Source organism: Schistocerca cancellata, chromosome 2 (assembly GCF_023864275.1).
Source record: "Schistocerca cancellata isolate TAMUIC-IGC-003103 chromosome 2, iqSchCanc2.1, whole genome shotgun sequence".
Lineage (NCBI taxonomy): Eukaryota > Metazoa > Arthropoda > Insecta > Orthoptera > Acrididae > Schistocerca > Schistocerca cancellata.
Window position 1 is genome coordinate 935,863,911 of NC_064627.1, and position 19,955 is coordinate 935,883,865.

The 19,955-nt window shown below is 43.4% G+C and overlaps 1 protein-coding gene across 3 annotated transcripts in view; it reads right to left on the reverse strand.

The window, feature by feature from the left end:
- The window catches only part of LOC126162903 (centrosomal protein of 78 kDa-like), a 119,714-nt gene that overhangs the window by 56,101 nt on the left and 43,658 nt on the right, over positions 1 to 19,955 (reverse strand). For all 3 annotated transcript variants that reach the window (XM_049919711.1, XM_049919714.1, XM_049919712.1), the window contains exon 4: positions 2,543 to 2,719. In XM_049919711.1, coding sequence (XP_049775668.1) covers positions 2,543 to 2,719 — 177 coding nt within the window. The remainder of the gene's footprint in view (positions 1 to 2,542; positions 2,720 to 19,955) is intronic.

Consider the following 19,955-nt stretch of genomic DNA (forward strand, 5'->3'; position numbering starts at 1 on the left):
ACATCTGAGCTGGTTTCACACATGTTGTATTGGGGCCAATCAGAATCTTGCTGGCTATGGTAGTACTTCATCATCATGCAGACAGCTCACAGACATGTGTGTCATGTAAGCGAACATTGTCCTACGAAAAATGCCACCATGATGCTGTCACTAAGAGATACCACATGAGGATGCAGGAGATCTGTGATGTATCATTGTGCTATCATCAGAGTTTCCTAAGTCACTACCAGCCAAGACCTGAAGTCATACCCAGTGGCTGCTAACATCGTGACACCAGGAATAACACTGCTGTGCCTACAATGGAAGAGCTGGACCTATGCTCACATTACTATCGTACTCGCTGATGATGATCATCGAAGGTAGTGCCGTCTGCCCCTGGTAGCTGAGTGGTCAGCGCGACAGAATGTCATACCTAATGGCCCGGGTTCGATTCCTGGCTGGATCGGAGATTTTCTTTGCTCAGAGACTGGGTGTTGTGTTGTCCTTATCATCATCATTTCATCCTCATCGACACGCAAGTCACCGAAGTGGCATCAACTTGAAAGACTTGCACCAGGCGAATGGTCTACTCAACAGGAGGCCCTAGCCACACGGCATTTCCATTTCCAAAGGTAGTGCCAAAATGTGACTCAATGCTGAACGCAACATGACACCATTCATTAGCAGTCCATTTCCCGGTCACAGTATCACTCCAAATGTAGCCATTTCTGTTGTGGTGTTAATGGCTGTCTATGTATGGGATGGTACTTTCCCAGTCTGATTGCTGCTGGTCTCCGACCAATGGTCCAGAATGACACAGAATGGTGCAGTGAGTCCATTACTTATTCTCATATGACAGGCACTGATGTGAAGAGGCTTACAATGTGTTTAGTGCACAATATGGTGATCTTCCCTTGTGGTGGTTAGATATGTGGGTCACAACAATGGTGATGAGTATTCATGCCCTAACGTTTCAGTGGAGTCCATGACATTGGGCTGCTGTCACATTCAAATGCCCCACAAATCTTGATATTACATGATTCGACCAGCCAGACAGATGGAAACCCACAATGAAGCTCATTTCAAACTGTCAGGCCCTGATAATGCTGTCTCACATGAGCATGTGTATCTCAGTGTCCTCCACAGTGATCACTCAACATCTGACGTCGTTAATACCGTTCATATACCCTGCCAGCTGTGGTAATAACACGGGGGGGGGGGGGGGGGACACATAATACATACTGGTGGTCATTCTACCTGTCATAGAGAACTGCCATTTTAATCATTCAAATACCTGCTGATAGTGCTTATCTGTATGAAGTTACATCGACATCTATCCTTGTCTTCTGGGTGCTTCACCTTTTTTTTCCAGGCAATGTATTTCTGGCAGTAAACTACACTGTTTCTGCAGAACTGTTAGCTTCAGGTACTCTGTCAGAAGCTTAAGTGGTCATTACAGGTAATAGTTCTTGCAGGTAAGCAAGATTCTCCTCTTGTAACACCAAAACAGAATCATTATAACTTTTTCTGGGACAATCCTGGTATTACAACATCCAGTGTTTTAGCAACGAGATGTAAAATTGTTTCATACTTTGTTGGTTCCTTTTTGTTGACAAAACTGTACTGGGATCTCATTTTAACTGATTATGCTGTGCTGACCAGCTTCACTGTCAACTTTGTGCCAACACTGACTCTCATACACAGAATAGTTGTGGGGTCGCGAATGGGAAATTGCAAAACGTGACTGAATGGTGATGTAGTGTACAGCACAAGGTACTTCATCATAAAGCACAAAATTTGGAGAAGACTGCTGAATTTTAGTTGAATGCATGTTTATGGCTGCAAATGTTCAACTAATTTGCCTCTTCAAAGTGACAATTGGCCTTTATTTTAGCATTATTTGTTTCTCTCTTTTCAAACACGAAGCTATGAGAAGGATAGAAGTATATTTTTAGGTGAACATATCTTCTGTGGGTTTTACATGCACTTGGCCACTCACTCAGTGTTCTCCATTTGATGAGAACAACTATGGCCGCTGCTGTCTCTTCATAGTCTGTATCTACATGGTCAATCACAGACTGCTGCTCAGAACAAACACCTACAGTAGAAATAAATGATGTACCACTGATCATGGATCAGTTGATTTATGTTATTTGTTAGATAAACATAAAAAATTATCATCATTTTAAGCAGATAAACAAAATATTTTTGTATTGTGCAAATACACTAGTGTCTGTGAGCTTTGAAAAATGTCTGACCATCCTTATCTATAGACCCGAGAATACCACTATGAAGATGACACAGCATTCAATGATCAGTTCAGGAGGTAATTTGAAGTGCACCTGAATTCTTAGAGAACATGTGTATAATTTCTAAGAGGACAGGCATTAAACTGATGGAAGAATTGATAAATATTTAGGTCCATGGATAATCTTTAAATGCTTTGTTAGTGATTTAAGACAACCGCTCATAGTTTATGCTAGTTTAACAAGAGCAATAACAAAGAAATTTTAAACATTTATTTTCTGAAAATCATGAATTCAGAACAAGTAAAGAAAATTACCTTTAGTAACTGAGAAATACAGTAACCTCCACTCTGACCAATATCACACGCAGAAATATTCAAAGAATGAACATTTCTTAATTTTTTAACAGCATCACAAATCAACTGACAACCATCATCGCCAATAATACTCTGATGAAATGAAATGTTCTGGATGGATGAGCAGTTTGAGAGTCCCTAGAAAAGAAAGAAATTATAAAATATATCACTAACAAAACTTTGCCATCTTACACACACAGTAAGGAACAAGGGATTTAAATATGTACAACTGGTTGTACAAATATAGTGGGATAGTTGCTACTGAAACTGCACTTTCCACTACACATGGTATGTTACAAATATACACAGCAGTAACCCTTTCAAAGTGTCATCATTTCTCATGACCTGTTCTCCATACAGACACATATAACAAATTATCAGTATCTGTTTCACTGCCAAATGTAGCAAGTGATTGCTAAGCCCCCACACTACCTTTCCCCTTTTACAGCTCACTAACATCCTGTGGTGACAACTTTATTTCGAGCATAAAACATAGTCACTGACAGAGACAGTGTGTATCTCTGGCTTTTTTAACTGAAGTTCAGTGCTCATTGTACTTCCATGCTGTTCAGATTCCATGCCAATCTGTCCTCTGTTTTGTGTATTTCACTCTAGTGTCAGATAAGTTTTGCTTGTTGGTTGGTCGGTTGGTTTGGGGAAGGAGACCAGACAGCGTGGTCATCGGTCTCATCGGATTAGGGAAGGATGGGGAAGGAAGTCGGCCATGCCCTTTCAGAGGAACCATCCCGGCATTTGCCTGGAGTGATTTAGGGAAATCACGGAAAACCTAAATCAGGATGGCTGGACGCGGGATTGAACCGTCGTCCTTCCGAATGCGAGTCCAGTGTCTAACCACTGCGCCACCTCGCTCGGTCGTTTTGCTTGTTACTTTGCATCATATATGCACAGTTCTTATTGCAGATAAGAGTTCCCAAAAGTGGCGACCCAGTCAAGAAGACAAACACCTGGCAGACCATTAAATGTGAGTCAACAATGCTGGCAACAACAGACAGTGTTCTACTGTGACAATCAATTACGGATTTTGACAGTGAACTTCATGATCCTCTCACACATGTAGCTCAGAACATCATTTGGAGTATCATCTGGGTTACTAGGTTTTGGGCCTTTTCCGATCATTTCACCCATCATCCACATCATGCAACAAAGTCAAGGTTCCTCCTAAAATTTTAGTGTCAAACATTATTCATAACACACTGCAACAATGTAAATACCAATGTCTGAAAGACAGTGTTTTGCAACAAGTGTTTAAATATCCAGATCAACATATCTATCGGGTACTGTACAGTGAAGTGATCGGTGTCAAATCATCTTCTGATCTTTGGTGTCATTTACATCCTCTCACTACAAAAACTGATAAAGCAAGTGCAACTTTATGGCATGTTTGGTTTAATCAGCAGCCACTTCCAGTAAAGACCACAGTGGTTTCCAGTGGTAGAAGTGACATTCACACTCAACTGGGCTTGTGGCTAAAATTTACTGACTACTTCAAAATGACAGCGTGTGTTTTGTGATGCAATCTTTCAGTGATATTACAACAGAGACTACTTCCATCGCCATTAACAGTGACTACTTCCATCGTCATGCAATGGGAGCACCTGCCAATGCTATTGGGCACAGATTCCACAGCCTGCTATGAGAAGGCAACACATTCCACTTATGGAGCAAGTCTGCATGTTGCCACAATCTGTGGACGCTCTCCAAATGCAGCTCACATACAACAAAATACTCACTCACATCAGCTGGGAGGCCAACGCCCCACAACGGTTTTACAGAACTATGAGCCACCCTGTCGACAAATACACATTGATATGGCACTAGCACCACACAAATTTTGGTATATAGGTCAAAAAGTGCATTGCACTTTGTGTCTACCCGAACAGTTGCAAGAAGAAAGAAACTGCGCACATAGCAATGCATAACAAATCACTTATGACAGCAACAAGAGGAATTTCAGCGCAACTGTTAGTAATTCCTGAGAGCTGACCAACAATTACAGTTCACACTACCCACATCTCTTCACATCCAACACTGCAAATGTGAGCACCAATGATTTACCTGCACACCAGAATTTTAAGAGTTTCTACCTGAGATCATAGTGTTTACACATGAAGGACTTACACACTTCACGTATTTACCTAGTAGATTCCGGCCCCAACATCAACAACTTACTGGCTATGTAGTGCAAACAAAGACAAGGCCTTGGCTTGCAGCAGCCAAGAGTTAAATTATTCCTACCTGTGGCAAACAGACTGAAGTGGATTAATTAGGTTTCAGATGGCTTTTAAAGTGGACTTCTATATCAGTAATTGTCACCAAACCTACACTGGGTGCTGACTACTTCCTGCTGAATCATGTCGAAATAAACTTGTGCTCTGCTCAACTACGAGTATTAACTGAAACAAGTCAAGGACAATTTGGAACTGTTTCTAAAACAAGGAACGCATCCATCACTAACCCACAGCAGCAACAACATCAGGATTATGTGTTAGCAGGTCTGCAGAATATCACAAACACTGCACAGGTTCTGTAACAGTATTCACAGCAACGGCAGCAGCAACAGTCTCAGTTTTCAATGCCACAGGAGCAGCAGCCTATGATTCCATGTAGGCTTCTGTTCCTATATTCACTATTTCTGGATGTAGTGTCTTGCGACATGTACAAATGTGGGGGATTCAGTCTTTGATAGGAAGCTGAAACCGAGAACAGTTTCACACAAAAGAGAGAAATCAAACCTCAACAGTTCTCCAGTTCACCCCTGCACACAATAAACATTGCGCTCGACCCACTTTTGCATACTTTCCCTCAGCTCTGGTCTAATGAAGGGTGGAGGGAGGGTGGGTGGGTGGGGGTTGTATGGCAACAGCATTATTCTGAGACTAAAACATAGTCACTAGCAGAGACAGCACATGTCTTTGAATTTCATAACTGAAGTTCAGTGCTTGTTGTGCTTCCATGCTGATTGGATTCCATCACGGTCTGTCTGTGTTTTGTGCATTCTACTCCACTGTCAAGTTCTTATTGTGCACTGATGATTACACAATCCCTTACAGATTATTTCATCGAAGATTATATTTGGGAGAGTTTCTTGGATATATGTCACAACTTGCTGTAGGCAATTGTCTTAGAAAAAGTTCGAGGTTTAAAAAAATCTGCATTTCATTTCTTTTGGTAAAATCATTCTATTCAAAAATTTGTGAATTGCATGTTACAAAGTTGTCTCCACCATTTAGGTACTATGATTCCTTCAATTAAATGTGCCACTCAGAGTTTCATAGCTACTTCACTTAATCTGCTTGTTTCTTTTTTATTTATTTTTGTTTTGTTCTTTATTCATGTTATTGTTTTACCTCATCTGCATTCTAAAATTAACTGCAGTAGATGTAATATTACATGACGCATATTTGCAGTTATGAATATGAAAAACCATCAGCTCTATAAGGGAATGATAACAATGAAAATTTGTGCTGGACCGGGACTTGAACCTGGATTTCCCGCTTTATAGTGAACTACCAGCTTATCATTAGGCTATCTGAGCACAACTTATGGCCAGACCCAAACTTCCGTATGTACCGGCAGTTATCCATGTGTCTACAACTTGCACTCCTACATCTATTATGCATATTCCCAAAAGAACTTAGTGTCATACTTCTGAACAACACAGGCACTGCAATATCAAGAAATAATATTCAACAACAACAAGCTATGGAAAATGGTTAAGTTTTGAAATTATAGACTTTTATGGATGGTGAAGTACTGTGAAGAGGTAGTCCAAAATCAACTGTAACAGTCAATTCAACAGAGTTTATGGGTAATTAAAAGTAATAATATAGTTACAACTAAGTGCAGTAAGTCTAATAACACTAGAAGACAGCATCATACAAAACCACGTGAAAGAGGCTGCATCTATCAAATCTTAAACAAAAACTTGTCATCAAAGAACCAGAAATACTCATTTCTTTCAGTTTCAAACACTATGCTGAATAAGAATACAGAAATGTGCTTCACATTTCTAGAATTGCTCATGTCTGTCAAAGATACATAAGGACCCTTCCACACTCCGTTGGGCATAGGTCAGTACAAACAACAACAACAACAACAACAACAACAACAACAACCCCTTCAGTGTAGGCGTGTCTGCACAATCACATCATGTAATAACTCTTTAGTATGCCACCAGTGGGCACTTTCGATAGCAGGTTGATCTCAGCCAGGCATAACTAGAGGCATGGCCTCCAGGTCACATGGATGAGTGATAGCAGCTCAGCGCTAAGCGAATGGGCGTGGGTTAATCTTGTTTAATATGCCACATCAGCTGTGTTATCCAAGTTGGATACCAACCCTGTTTTGGACATTGACTTTTTGGCTTACATTCTTGGTATTTATACAGTACTCCGCTCATGACAACCTTGCCTTTGTTTACAGATTATTTGCTTGTATCAGGCACAGGTACTTTATTGGCAACAAGGACTAACTCTGTCATGTTTTCAGTGAGACGTTCATGCCCTTTGCCAGTATCTTGGACTCCAGGCTTACAGAATTTTGGCAGCAACAGCTTTCACATCAAGAGAGACACCTTGAGGCTCAACAAGAACAGCAGGCTGCTCTCCTGCAGTCAGTGGTCACGGTTATGCCCTCACTGCCGTTTATTCCCTTCAACGAGTCTTCCTAGACCTCGGAAGTCTGCCTCCTGTGTTTTGACTTGCACTGCCATGTGTATAACATTTCAGTGATCCATGTGATTTACTTTTGTTTTCTAGTAGTCGTTTATAAGAAGTGGTGCAGAAACTGCACCACTCTTCAAACACTAATGACTTGTTTTTCAATGACCTTTGTGCTACATTAAATGAAAACTATGGTCAGCAGATGCACTTTGGTGCAGCTAGGCTCCAGTTTCATCACCATAGACAACATGGACACTCATATATAGCTTGGGTGGCTGACTTGCAGTGTCTTGCATACAGGTGCAACTTGAAGTGCCAGAACTGTAAGGTTCTTTACGCAGAATCTTTGATTCTAGACAGGATTGTGTGCTTTGCCCAGTCAAGGACACAGCTAAAGCTTCAGTTAAGTCCAGTCCTAGTCTTGTGACATACGTAAAATTACTAAATTTTTCGAGGTTGCTTCAGCAGTTCAGCAAGCTTTTAAAAGTGACACAACATTCAAGTTTCCTAAGTTGTTAGCCACTGTTGCAAGCAGTGGTCACCTTATGATACTGTCTCATTGTCCTCTCATTCTGCCTCTAAGTCTCACCTAGTTCACAGTCGTCTGGATCACCATGTCATCTGAGACACTTATATGCGCAGATTATTCTGTGTCTTTGGAAGTGTTGGATGGCCCTTTCTGTATGTTGATTGGGTGAGTCAGAAATGCTCTCCCTCCTCAGCTTTGATTGTCTGTCATGCACGTACAAGAAACTTCAGCCCTGACCTGACTGTGGTAATGCGCATACTCTTGCCCACATCATGCAGTCGGCTGCTTGTCCTGCAGCAAAAGTGATCACCTGGTCACTGTGTGCTGACAAGTGGCCCACGGCCACATGACCAGCTGCAGTTTGTAAAGAGCACAACAGTCCATGTTGTTATGGCTACGAAGCAGGCAGCTTTTTTCCTTAGAGCTGCAAAAGCTTATGCTGAACTTGACAACATGTGACCAGCATGTAGCATTCCAAATGCACACTAACACAGAAGTGTCTTTAATCAATGAAAACACGTACCACCAGTTTGGTTTGCCTCCACTGGGATGGGGCCCAAGCTGGAACCCGCCTTACTGTGTAAGGGCTATTCCTCTACTCAGAGAACTGCACAAAAGCCTTGAATGTGTGTTAAACTTCTTAATTGTGCACTTTTCTAATGCCACAATCTTTGGCTTACTTGGCTTTACCTGTTTTGGGTACAAGGTAGATGATCAAGATAAAACAGAGTCAGACTCAGTGCCATTTTCTGATCCGGACACCCTGTGTGTGTATAACGAGATCCTCGAACCCACGTTCAGGTGTGCATGTAACTTTATGGCTCACATTTCCCTAAAGCCCTCTGTGATGCCCAAGTTTTGGCACACTCACCCTCTTCCATATGTGGTACAAAACACTGTTCAGGTGGGACACACGTCTTCAGCACCAAGGTAACATTTCTCTGGTTCCTTTTTTTTTTTAATGCAGTGATTTTGAGCGCACTGTTAACTACGAGTCTAACAGAGATCTTTACGCCCTGTCTCATATGGAGGGTTTTTTGGCAAAACTGCCAAGGGAGCCGCTATTATTCAAAGATAGACTTAAAGGATCCCCACCTCCAACTGCCGCTTGACGAGGCTTGTCAGTTGCTCAAATGAAATACGAAGTTCGTCTTATATGGTATATGGGGTTGCAGTGCACCTGCCTTTTATCAACAATATCTATTGAGTTGATGCATACAGTAGATACATAACAGAGACTTTAAGTGTTAATAATATATTCTCCTTCACTATTTACAACAGTCTGCCACCACTGAGTAAGTTTTTGATTCCATGTAGAAATCGTGTGGTTTTGAGGCAAAAAGCTCGTCAAGCCATGTTTGGAGTGCATTTTCATCCGGAAAAAGACATTCATTGAAGGATGTCCAATAGAGAGCAGAAAAGATTAAAATCTGAGGGTGCAAATTCAGGTGAATAAGGTGGGTGCAGAAGACCTCCCAACCCATCTCATGTACAGGGCTATTACAAATGATTGAAGCGATTTCATAAATTCACTGTAGCTCCATTCATTGACATATGGTCACGACACACTACAGATACGTAGAAAAACTCATAAAGTTTTGTTCGGCTGAAGCCGCACTTCAGGTTTCTGCCGCCAGAGCGCTCGAGAGCGCAGTGAGACAAAATGGCGACAGGAGCCGAGAAAGCGTATGTCGTGCTTGAAATGCACTCACATCAGTCCGTCATAACAGTGCAACGACACTTCAGGACGAAGTTCAACAAAGATCCACCAACTGCTAACTCCATTCGGCGATGGTATGCGCAGTTTAAAGCTTCTGGATGCCTCTGTAAGGGGAAATCAATGGGTCGGCCTGCAGTGAGCGAAGAAACGGTTGAACGCGTGTGGGCAAGTTTCACGCGTAGCCCGCGGAAGTCGACGAATAAAGCAAGCAGTGAGCTAAACGTACCACAGCCGACGGTTTGGAAAATCTTACGGAAAAGGCTAAAGCAGAAGCCTTACCGTTTACAATTGCTACAAGCCCTGACACCCGATGACAAAGTCAAACGCTTCGAATTTTCGGCGCAGTTGCAACAGCTCACGGAAGAGGATGCGTTCAGTGCGAAACTTGTTTTCAGTGATGAAGCAACATTTTTTCTTAATGGTGAAGTGAACAGACACAATGTGCGAATCTGGGCGGTAGAGAATCCTCACGCATTCGTGCAGCAAATTCGCAATTCACCAAAAGTTAACGTGTTTTGTGCAATCTCACGGTTTAAAGTTTACGGCCCCTTTTTCTTCTGTGAAAAAAACGTTACAGGAAACGTGTATCTGGACATGCTGGAAAATTGGCTCATGCCACAACTGGAGACCGACAGCGCCAACTTCATCTTTCAACAGGATGGTGCTCCACCGCACTTCCATCATGATGTTCGGCATTTCTTAAACAGGAGATTGGAAAACCGATGGATCGGTCGTGGTGGAGATCACGATCAGCAATTCATGTCATGGCCTCCACGCTCTCCCGACTTAACCCCATGCGATTTCTTTCTGTGGGGTTATGTGAAAGATTCAGTGTTTAAACCTCCTCTACCAAGAAACGTGCCAGAACTGCGAGCTCGCATCAACGATGCTTTCGAACTCATTGATGGGGACATGCTGCGCCGAGTGTGTGAGGAACTTGATTATCGGCTTGATGTCTGCCGAATCACTAAAGGGGCACATATCGAACATTTGTGAATGCCTAAAAAATACTTTTTGAGTTTTTGTATGTGTGTGCAAAGCATTGTGAAAATATCTCAAATAATAAAGTTATTGTCGAGCTGTGAAATCACTTCAATCATTTGTAATAACCCTGTATAGTGCTTTTTGTCAGTCTAGCAGAATGCAGGAAGGTCTTCTCGTGGAGTAGCATCAGTCTTCTTGGTCATTGTTTTTGGACTGCATCCGCAAGACATGTCAGTGGTTAACAATAAATGTCAGCAGTAACAGTTACATCACGGGGAAGCAATTTGTAGTACACTACACCATTGATGTCCCTCTAGGTGCATAACATTATCTTTTGTGGATTCGTGCAGGTCTTCCTAAGGGGCATTGCAACTTTGTTTGGCCTCAACCATTTCTTTCTTTTCCTTAAGTTAGCATAACCACACCATTTCTTGTCACCAGTACTGGTCTAGCATAAGAATGATCGGTGTTGTTCACAAGCCAACTGATGATGAGCAAACAAAGATGCACATACGGCTACCCGATGATTTATATGATTTCAGCTTAGACCGTGCAGCACCCATACACCCAATTTTTGAACCTTCCCCAATTGCATGCAAATGTCTCATTATGGTAGAATGACCATAGTTTATCACCCGTGCCATTTCTCAAGCACCCTGATGTGGATCATTGTGGATTAATGCATTTAAACGATCTTCATCAAACCCTGCATGTCTTCCTGAATGTGGAGAATCACTAATGTCAATACCATCCTCCTTAAAATGAGAAAACAATTTTCTTGCTGTGCTCTGTCCAATGGCATTATCTCCATACACAGTGCAAATGTTCTGGCTGCCTCCACTGCTGTCACCCCTCTGTTGCACTCAAAACGCTATTTGGGCGCTAATGACCATAGAAGTTTTGCGCCCTAAAACCACAACACAAAAAAAAAAAAAAAAAAAAACTCAAAACGCTACAAATGCACCGACGTAATAGAACAGTCGATTCGGGGTATTCCACACTTTATGAATTATTTGAACATCATTATTGCTATGGGATCAAATCACGTTGAACATTACCAGAACCTTGAATCAGTTTTCAAAATTGTTCCAGGAAAATGGCTAGTGCTGTCAGTTGGAAAAATGTAGTTTCTTTGTCTCCTTGGGCACATTCTTGCTCACAAAGATATCGTGGCTACACGTGATCATAAAGATGCCAGTACCAACCAACCTTAAACAGTTGCAGTCATTTCTGGGGAAAATAATGTATTATGCAAGTGGCATAGATCACGAGACTCTCAGTCAACTGTGCAGAAAGCACTGTGCAAAAAGAGGCCAAGCTTGTGTGGTCAGGCCCATATTAACAGAGTCTTCAGCACCTTAAGGATAGTCTCAAGGTGGTACCGTGTCTAATGCCGTATATTGTCACGAGTGCTGTTGACACTGATGTGTGGATTGTTCCAGTACAGCATCACGACAGTCTTGTATCACAAGTTGGCGGATACTTCTGATTGCCCAATTGCCTTCACCTATAAAATGTTAAATGTAGTACAGCTTAACTATTCCCAATTTGAGAAGGAGGCACTAGAGATCGTTTGTGGCATTAAGAAATTTGACGTGTATTTATATGGCAGCAAATCCCATCTCTTGACGGACCAAAAACCCTTACTTTCATTGTTTGGGCACTGCTCTAAACTCCCAAATAAGGCGGCACAGTGCCTCCAATACTAGGCACTATTTTTACGTGGGTACCATTACGAAATTCATTTTCACCCCACTGCCCAGCACGCCAATACTGACACCCTGTCCTGCTCTCTCTTGGCCCTGATATGGAATTCAACTGTCACAAAACACTTTGATGAGCCCTGGACCACCAGTTATAACAAACCCTAGATGGTTGGCCCGTGAAAGAAGGTGTTTTGGCAGTCGGAAAAGGGTGCCCCGAGATTGTTTCCAGGCACATCAATGAGGGTTTTCAAAATTATTTTTCACTGCACGATCAGCTCAGTGCCTTGAAGGACATCTTGACATTGGCCATAGAGGATGCTGAATGCTGGATGCTGGATCATCATCCTGAACCCACTCCAGCCCTTCATCCTCCAACTTCATGTGTTTCATTGGGGATCACATGCATGAAGGCATTGACCCAGAAGCATGTTTGCTGGCCTGGCACTGGCACCGACACTAAACATGGGTGCCACTCCTGCTGTGCCTGCCTCCTCAAGCAAGTAACCCCAGCACAACATTTTTTTTCCCCATGGCCTCGCATGGACCTCCCATGAGAGTAGGTCCAATTTACTTTGCTGGGTCATTTTAGGGGCCACCGTGGTTGCTGGTAACTGACACCATCCTCAAATTCTTGAATGTGGTGTGCATGCCATCCGTCACCACTCCTGCTACCATTCCTGGTCCTTAGAGGATTTTCACCACTGAGAGGGCACCCTGGTGTTGGACAACAGGCCCTACATTACTTCAACTCAGCTCAAGGCCTTCTATCGCTATAACAGCATTGATTATCTGCTACCGCCTCATTTCACTCTTGACGCCAATACAGAGGCTGAGGGGATGGTCCTCACCTACAGATGTGGAAGGCATTGCAGATGTCTTTGACCGAGAAGGCCTTGTACAGCTTTCTCATGACGTATCAGTCCAAACCCAAAACCAAGGTCTGTTTGGCTGAAATCCTACATGGGCACTGGCATTGTACCCTGTCACACCTCCTATGACCCACGCAGCATGCCCAGGCTGGGGATGCTTGCTCGACTAGTGCATGGACCTCAGACATCATCGTAGGCAACAGGGAGCCCTAGTTGTTTGACGTCAAGGTTGACCTAACACTGCAAATTAGCTCTGGTCGTGACTGCAGTTATGATCAGCAGCTGGACATGCCTCCAACTCTGAGTCCCAGATCGGACACCAGGGTCACCACCAGATGGGTATCTTACCCTCTCTCCAAGCTCAAAGGCCCCTCGGTATGGTCTGTGCCATCATGCTCCACATTGGCAGTGGGCACGTGAGGGGATCATGGTTTCGGAATACATGGAGAAGGACTTGCTCTATCCATCTCAACCATTCCTCACCCTGGTAGCACTGGAGCAGTCTCATGCTGCAGGCATGCTGCTGCCTCCACCGCGTATGCGGTCCTTGCCTGAGTCTCTTTTCAGGCTTGGGCCTGAGCTGATGGTCTTTTTTCATGGCAGACAGGGCTGCCTTCCAACACCCCACTCCAATCGACACTGGTATCAGTCAAGGACATTTACGGCCCTATATGCCTATTGGGGGGGGGATTCAGTATCCTGGTCACCAGACATTATCAGTAGCAGGTCAGAGACATTACAGTTGACTTCAGTCAGGTGCCACCACAGCTGCGGCCTCTGGGTCACATGGGGGAGGCAATAGTAGCTCTGTGCTAAGTGAGTGGCAATGGGCCAGTCTTGTTTAAGCTTTGTTCATGGATTCATATCAGGTGGGACACTTTACACTATGTAGGAACTGTTACAGAAATCTTCCTAATTTAGTTTTTTCACTCATGCCAGAAGGATCATATTAAAAATTAAACAATGGAAATTCTACATAGGAAAAGATAGATTGCTACTTACTGTAAAGAAGATGCAGACAGGCACAATTAAAAGACACTTACACAAAGCTTTCAGCCACAGCCTTTATCAGTAAAAGAGAAACACACACCATTCATACACACAAGCAAGCACACTTCACACACACGACTGCCAACTTTGGCAGCTCAGGACGGAATGCAACTATCATGTGGGATGGCAGCAGCAATGTGGAGGGGGTGGGGAAGGAAAGGGATAGTAGTGTTTAAGTAGGAGGACAGACGGAAGCTGTTTGTTGGAGTGTGCAGGAACTAGAATGTCAACAGGTGCAGTGTCAGGAGGTTATGGGGCAAAAAGGTGGGGAAAAGAGGAGCAAAAAGGAGAGGAGTGGAGAAAGATGGGTGGGTGCGTTGTTAGAGGACAGCAAACAAAGAGGCTGAGAGACGAGAATGGGGATCAGATGTGTGGGTGTGGAAACTGTTCGGTAGAGAGTGTGAGAATAGTATGTAGCCGTAGGTAGAGGCTGGTATAATTATGTGAGCAGAGAATGTGCCATAACAATAACTCCTATGTGCACAGTTCAGAAAAGCTGGTGGTGGAGAGAGGACCCAGAAGGGTCGGGTAGTAAAGCAGCCATTGAAATCAACCATATTATGTTTAGCTAGATGCTGTGCCACAGGGTGGTTAGTCACACCAGTATAGAAAGCTGTGGAATGGTTGCAGCAGAACTGGTAAATGACATGGCTGCTTTCACAGGTGACCCAGTCCCTGATGCGGTAGGATAAATCTGTGACAGGACTTGAATAGAAAGTGCGGGTTGGGTGGATTGGGTAGGTCTTGCACCTGGGTCTTCCAAGAGAGTATGATCCTTGTGGCATGAGGTTGGAATTAGGAGTGGCACAGGGATGGACTAGGGTGTTGTGGAGGTTGGGTGGAGTGATGGAACACCACTTTAGGAGTGGTGGGAAGGATCTTGGGTAGGATGTCTCATTTAAGGGCATGATGATATGTAATCAAAGCCCTGGCAAAGGATGTGGTTCACCTGTTCCAGTCCAGGGTGGTACTGCTTGACGAAGGGGGCACTGCCTTGTGACTAGTTCTTGAGGGTGGTGAGAGATTTGGGGTTGTGAGGGGAAATGGCACGGGAGATCTGTTTGTGGACTGCATTTGGGGTTAGTGGCTGTCTGTGAAGGCCTTGATGAGACCCTTAGCATACTGAGCAAGGGAGCACTTGCCACTGCAGGTACGCCGCCCCCAGGTGGCCAAACTGTATGGTAATGATTTTTTTTTGTGAAAGGGATGACAGTTGTTGAAATGCTGGTAGTGTTACTGGGTGGTGGGTTTAATGTGGACTGAGGTGCGGATGGAGCCAGCAGAGAGGAGGTATTCAATGTCAAGGAAGGTGACACACTGGGTTGAGGAGAACCAGGTGAAGAAGATGGGAGAGAAGTTGTGGTTGGGAAGGAATCAAGATAGAGTGTCTTTGCCCTGAGTCCAGATTATAAATATATCATCAATGAACCTGAACCAAACAAAGGGTTTGCCGTTTTGGGAGGCTAGGAAGGTCTCCTCCAGATGGCCCATAAACAGGTTGACATGGGAGGATGCCATGCAGGCGCCCTTGGCTGTATTGTGGATTTGTTTGTGTACTTTCCCATCAAAGGAGAAGTAGTAGAGGGTTAGGATAAAGTTAATACGGTGAATGAGGAATGAGATAGTGGGTTTGGAGTCTGAAGTACATTGGGATAGATAGTGTTCAATAGCAGTAAGACCGTGGGCATGAGGGATGTTGGTGTATAGGGAGGGGTGTCAACAGCGATGAATAGGGATCCAGGAGGTTAAGGGGTGGCAATGGTGGAGAGCTGGTGAAGGAAGTGGTTGATATTGTTGTCGTGGGAGGCTAGATTATGGGCAATTGGTTGGAGGCGTTGGTCAATGAGGGCCGAAATTTTTTTCAGTGGGGGCACAATAACCAGCCACAATGGGGTGCTCAGGATTGTTGGGTTGTGGATTTTCGGGAACATGTAGAAGGTAGGTGTGCAGGGTGTCGTAGGAGTGAGGAGGGAAATGGATTCAGGGGAGAGGTTCTGCAAAGAGCCTAAGGTTTAAGTGGGGATTGGAGTTTGTGTTGGACTTCTGGGATAGGATCCCTCTCACAGAGTTTGTAGATGGAAGAATCAGATATTGGCAGAGGCCTTCTGCCAGGTAGTCACTGTGATTCATAACAACAGTGGTGGAACCTTTGTCTGCAGTAAGGATGATTAGGTCAGGATTGGTTTTCAGGTTGTCTTGGCTATTCTTTCTTCTGCTGAAAGGTTGGCATTTTGGAAAAGGGGTCTGGGGAAGGATGGTGAAACTAAGTTGGAGGTAAGAAATTCCTGAAAGGTGACCAGCAGGTGATTAGGTAGGAGCCATCTGGATCCTCCATTCCACCATCAGCTTTTCTGCACTACAGAGATGGGAGTTGTCATTACAACACATATCCACTCCCGTAATCATAACAGCCTCAACCTATGGTAACATACTGACCTCACACCCTCCACCCAACAGTTTTCACCCCCTCTCTCCTACCATTGCACTGTGCCTGTTGGCAATCTAGACGCTGCACACTCAGCCAGACAGCATTCCTCTGTCCCCCCACCTATACACTACTATCCCTTCCACTTCCCCTCCCAACTGCTCCAGACTACTGCTGCCATCCCATGTGGTAGTTGCATTCCACCTGAGCTGCCGAAGTTGGCAGTCATGTGCGTGAGGTGTGCTTGTTGTGTGTATGAATGGTCTATCTTTCTCTGTTTCTCTTGTGCCAATGAAGGCTGTGGTCAAAAGCTTTGCAAGTGTCTTTTAATTGTGCCTGTCTGCAACTTAATGTGTCTTCTTTACAGTAAGTAGTAATCAATCATTTCCTACATTCAGATTACAAATTACATGGAAAAAGGTCAGTACAGTTTATAAGAATAAATCACATAGTACACTTACGGTGTTTATAACATTGACAGTACACACACACACACACACACACACACACACACACACACACACACACACACACACAAGTAAATTTGTATAAAACAGAAAAGATTAGTTAGGTCAGAAGAGGACAATGTCAACTGTATTAGGAGTTGCTGATAAGAGGTCACCCAGGCTGAACTTAGTGGGGCTGTTAACAGTAGGAATATATGTACTAGGTTGTCTGGACTTCACCACATTTATACTTGTTAGATGGTACTGAGTACCCACACTTTAGATTTGCATTGGATCTTTTTCTGCTGTCCACAGTCTTAAGAGATTTCCAGAATTCCCAGGTCCGAGATGGCCAGGGACTTATTCTTCTGATATTCCTATCCAGCATGCAATAGGTGGGGCAATCAGAACAGGAAGCAAAAAAGCATATGTTGGGTTGTCTGGACCAACCACAACTGCACAGATTAAATGGTACTTTAGAAGAATCGGCAAAAGGAGATCCCTAACAGCTACAGTGGGCTTGATGTGACTGCTTTTTGCACCTGCCTCTACTAGTTATACAGGGTGTTACAAAAAGGTACGGCCACACTTTCAGGAAACATTCCTCACACACAAAGAAAGATAATATGTTATGTGGTCATGTGTCCGGAAACGCTTACTTTCCACGTTAGAGCTCATTTTATTACTTCTCTTCAAATCACATTAATCATGGAATGGAAACGCACAGCAACAGAACGTACCAGCGTGACTTCAAACACTTTGTTACAGGAAATGTTCAAAATGTCCTCTGTTAGCGAGGATACATGCATCCACCCTCTGTCGCATGGAATCCCTGATGCGCTGATGCAGCCCTGGAGAATGGCGTATTGTATCACAGCCGTCCATAATACGAGCACGAAGAGTCTCTACATTTGGTACCGGGGTTGCGTAGACAAGAGCTTTCAAATGCCCCCACAAATGAAAGTCAAGAGGGTTGAGGTCAGGAGAGTGTGGAGGCCATGGAATTGGTCCGCCTCTATCAATCCATCTGTCACCTAATCTCTTGTTGAGAAGCATACGAACACTTCGACTGAAATGTGCAGGAGCTCCATCGTGCATGAGCCACATGTTGTGTCGTACTTGTAAAGGCACATGTTTTAGCAGCACAGGTAGAGTATCCCGCATGAAACCATAGCGGTGAACCGAGGAAGTACAGTACATACTGACGAAACTAAAATGAGCTCTAACATGGAAATTAAGCGTTTCCGGACACATGTCCACATAACATCTTTTCTTTATTTGTGTGTGAGGAATGTTTCCTGAAAGTTTGGCCGTACCTTTTTTTAACACCCTGTATAATGGGATTTTGCAACCATGTCTATGGTAATGCAGCAGTTTGCGGCAGTTATGTAGAAGACTGTTGTTTTCACCTGCAGCAGTTTTTGCTCTGCAACTGAAAACTGGAAACAGCACTGCTAGCTGTCTGGGATCTCCTTTTGCCAACACTACTAAAGGTATCTTCATTTAGGAGATTTGCTTTGGATCTTGTTGTTTCTGTCCACAGCCCATTTTCAGGATGGGCATGGTCTAGTTCTAGTAGATTTATGCAGCAATTCACTTTAGAAGTTGAACATGTCTCCACTTTCAGTTGAGTTTAGTGTTTGTAGTCCTCAGTTGCTCTGAGCAAGCTATTTCTTGATTTTTAGCCTTTGGGGAGCCTGTCAAATGTCATTTAGCAGTTGTTGTTTGAATGTGGAAGACTCAGTTCTCTCTTTGTAGGCATGTGCCTCCCATATGCTGGTGGAACAGTTCCTGCCAGATTGTAGATGCTATCTGTGGAAGTAGGTTTAACAGCTGGTGTTGAGTTTGCAGACTTAATTAGGTGTAACATAAAGTTGCTTAACATGAGCACATTTTTATCAAATTACAGAGGCATTTTCTTCACCATCACAGCAAATTTCCAGCACTGTTCTTTTTACCATTTTTGGTTTACAGACCCAATCTGCGAGTACAATTTTGTAGAGAGTATTGTTTCTGCCACTGAATTTCATTCTGGTGTTGGTGCACAGCAGTGTATATCTCAGGACACTGTCCAGAATAACACCAAAGTATTTAGAATATGGGCAATATCTGTTTGTGTGTTATGGGTTAGACTTAAGTCAATATTGTTTGAGGCTCTCAAGGCTTTAGAGAACATTGCTTCAAACTTCTCACATACACTGCCCCTGATGACCAAAGCTTCGTCATCAGTGTATATGAAGTATGGGTATCTTTCAGTAGTGGTTCGTTATTGGTATTAATTGTGAAGGTGTTTGGGGCTGTATCTGACCCAAGATGGACTTCTTTTCTGTCTCTGCCACCTGCTCCTTCCATTCAGGAATTCCACAAATAATATGTGGTGTTTGAGGTCACTGACAGACAAGTGCAATGTGCAGCCTTTTGTTATAGTATTAACCCTTCCACCAGGAGCCTGAGATTAACCATATCGTGGTGGAGAGTTCTAGGCACACCCGTGATTTTACCATTTTTAATGCCATTCTTGATTAAATGTGCAAGATTAAATGTTTGCAAAGTTTCATTTTTCCTGAGCTAGTTGACGGATGAGGAGGGGTTCTACTGCATCTGAAAGGCAAGTATGGTACCATTGTCAGAGATTTCACAGATTTATATTCATAATTCAGTAGTCTCATATAAATTGAACAATGGCTGGTAATGATTTGACTGTTGACGTGCCGTTTCAGAAATGCTTAATGCCTACACAAGAACGAAACAAGCGAGATCAATGATTACTTGATTTTTCATAGTAATCAGAAGGAATTTGTGAGATGCTGGTAACTATGTCTACATTCATTGACCGGTTATGAGTCGTTTCTATAACAGTTACAGATAAAGATATAAATGGCATATTGTCTGACACTTTATCCTTGATAGCTTACAACCATTGGTTACTTTTATAAATTCCATTTTTTGAACTTTTATGCACT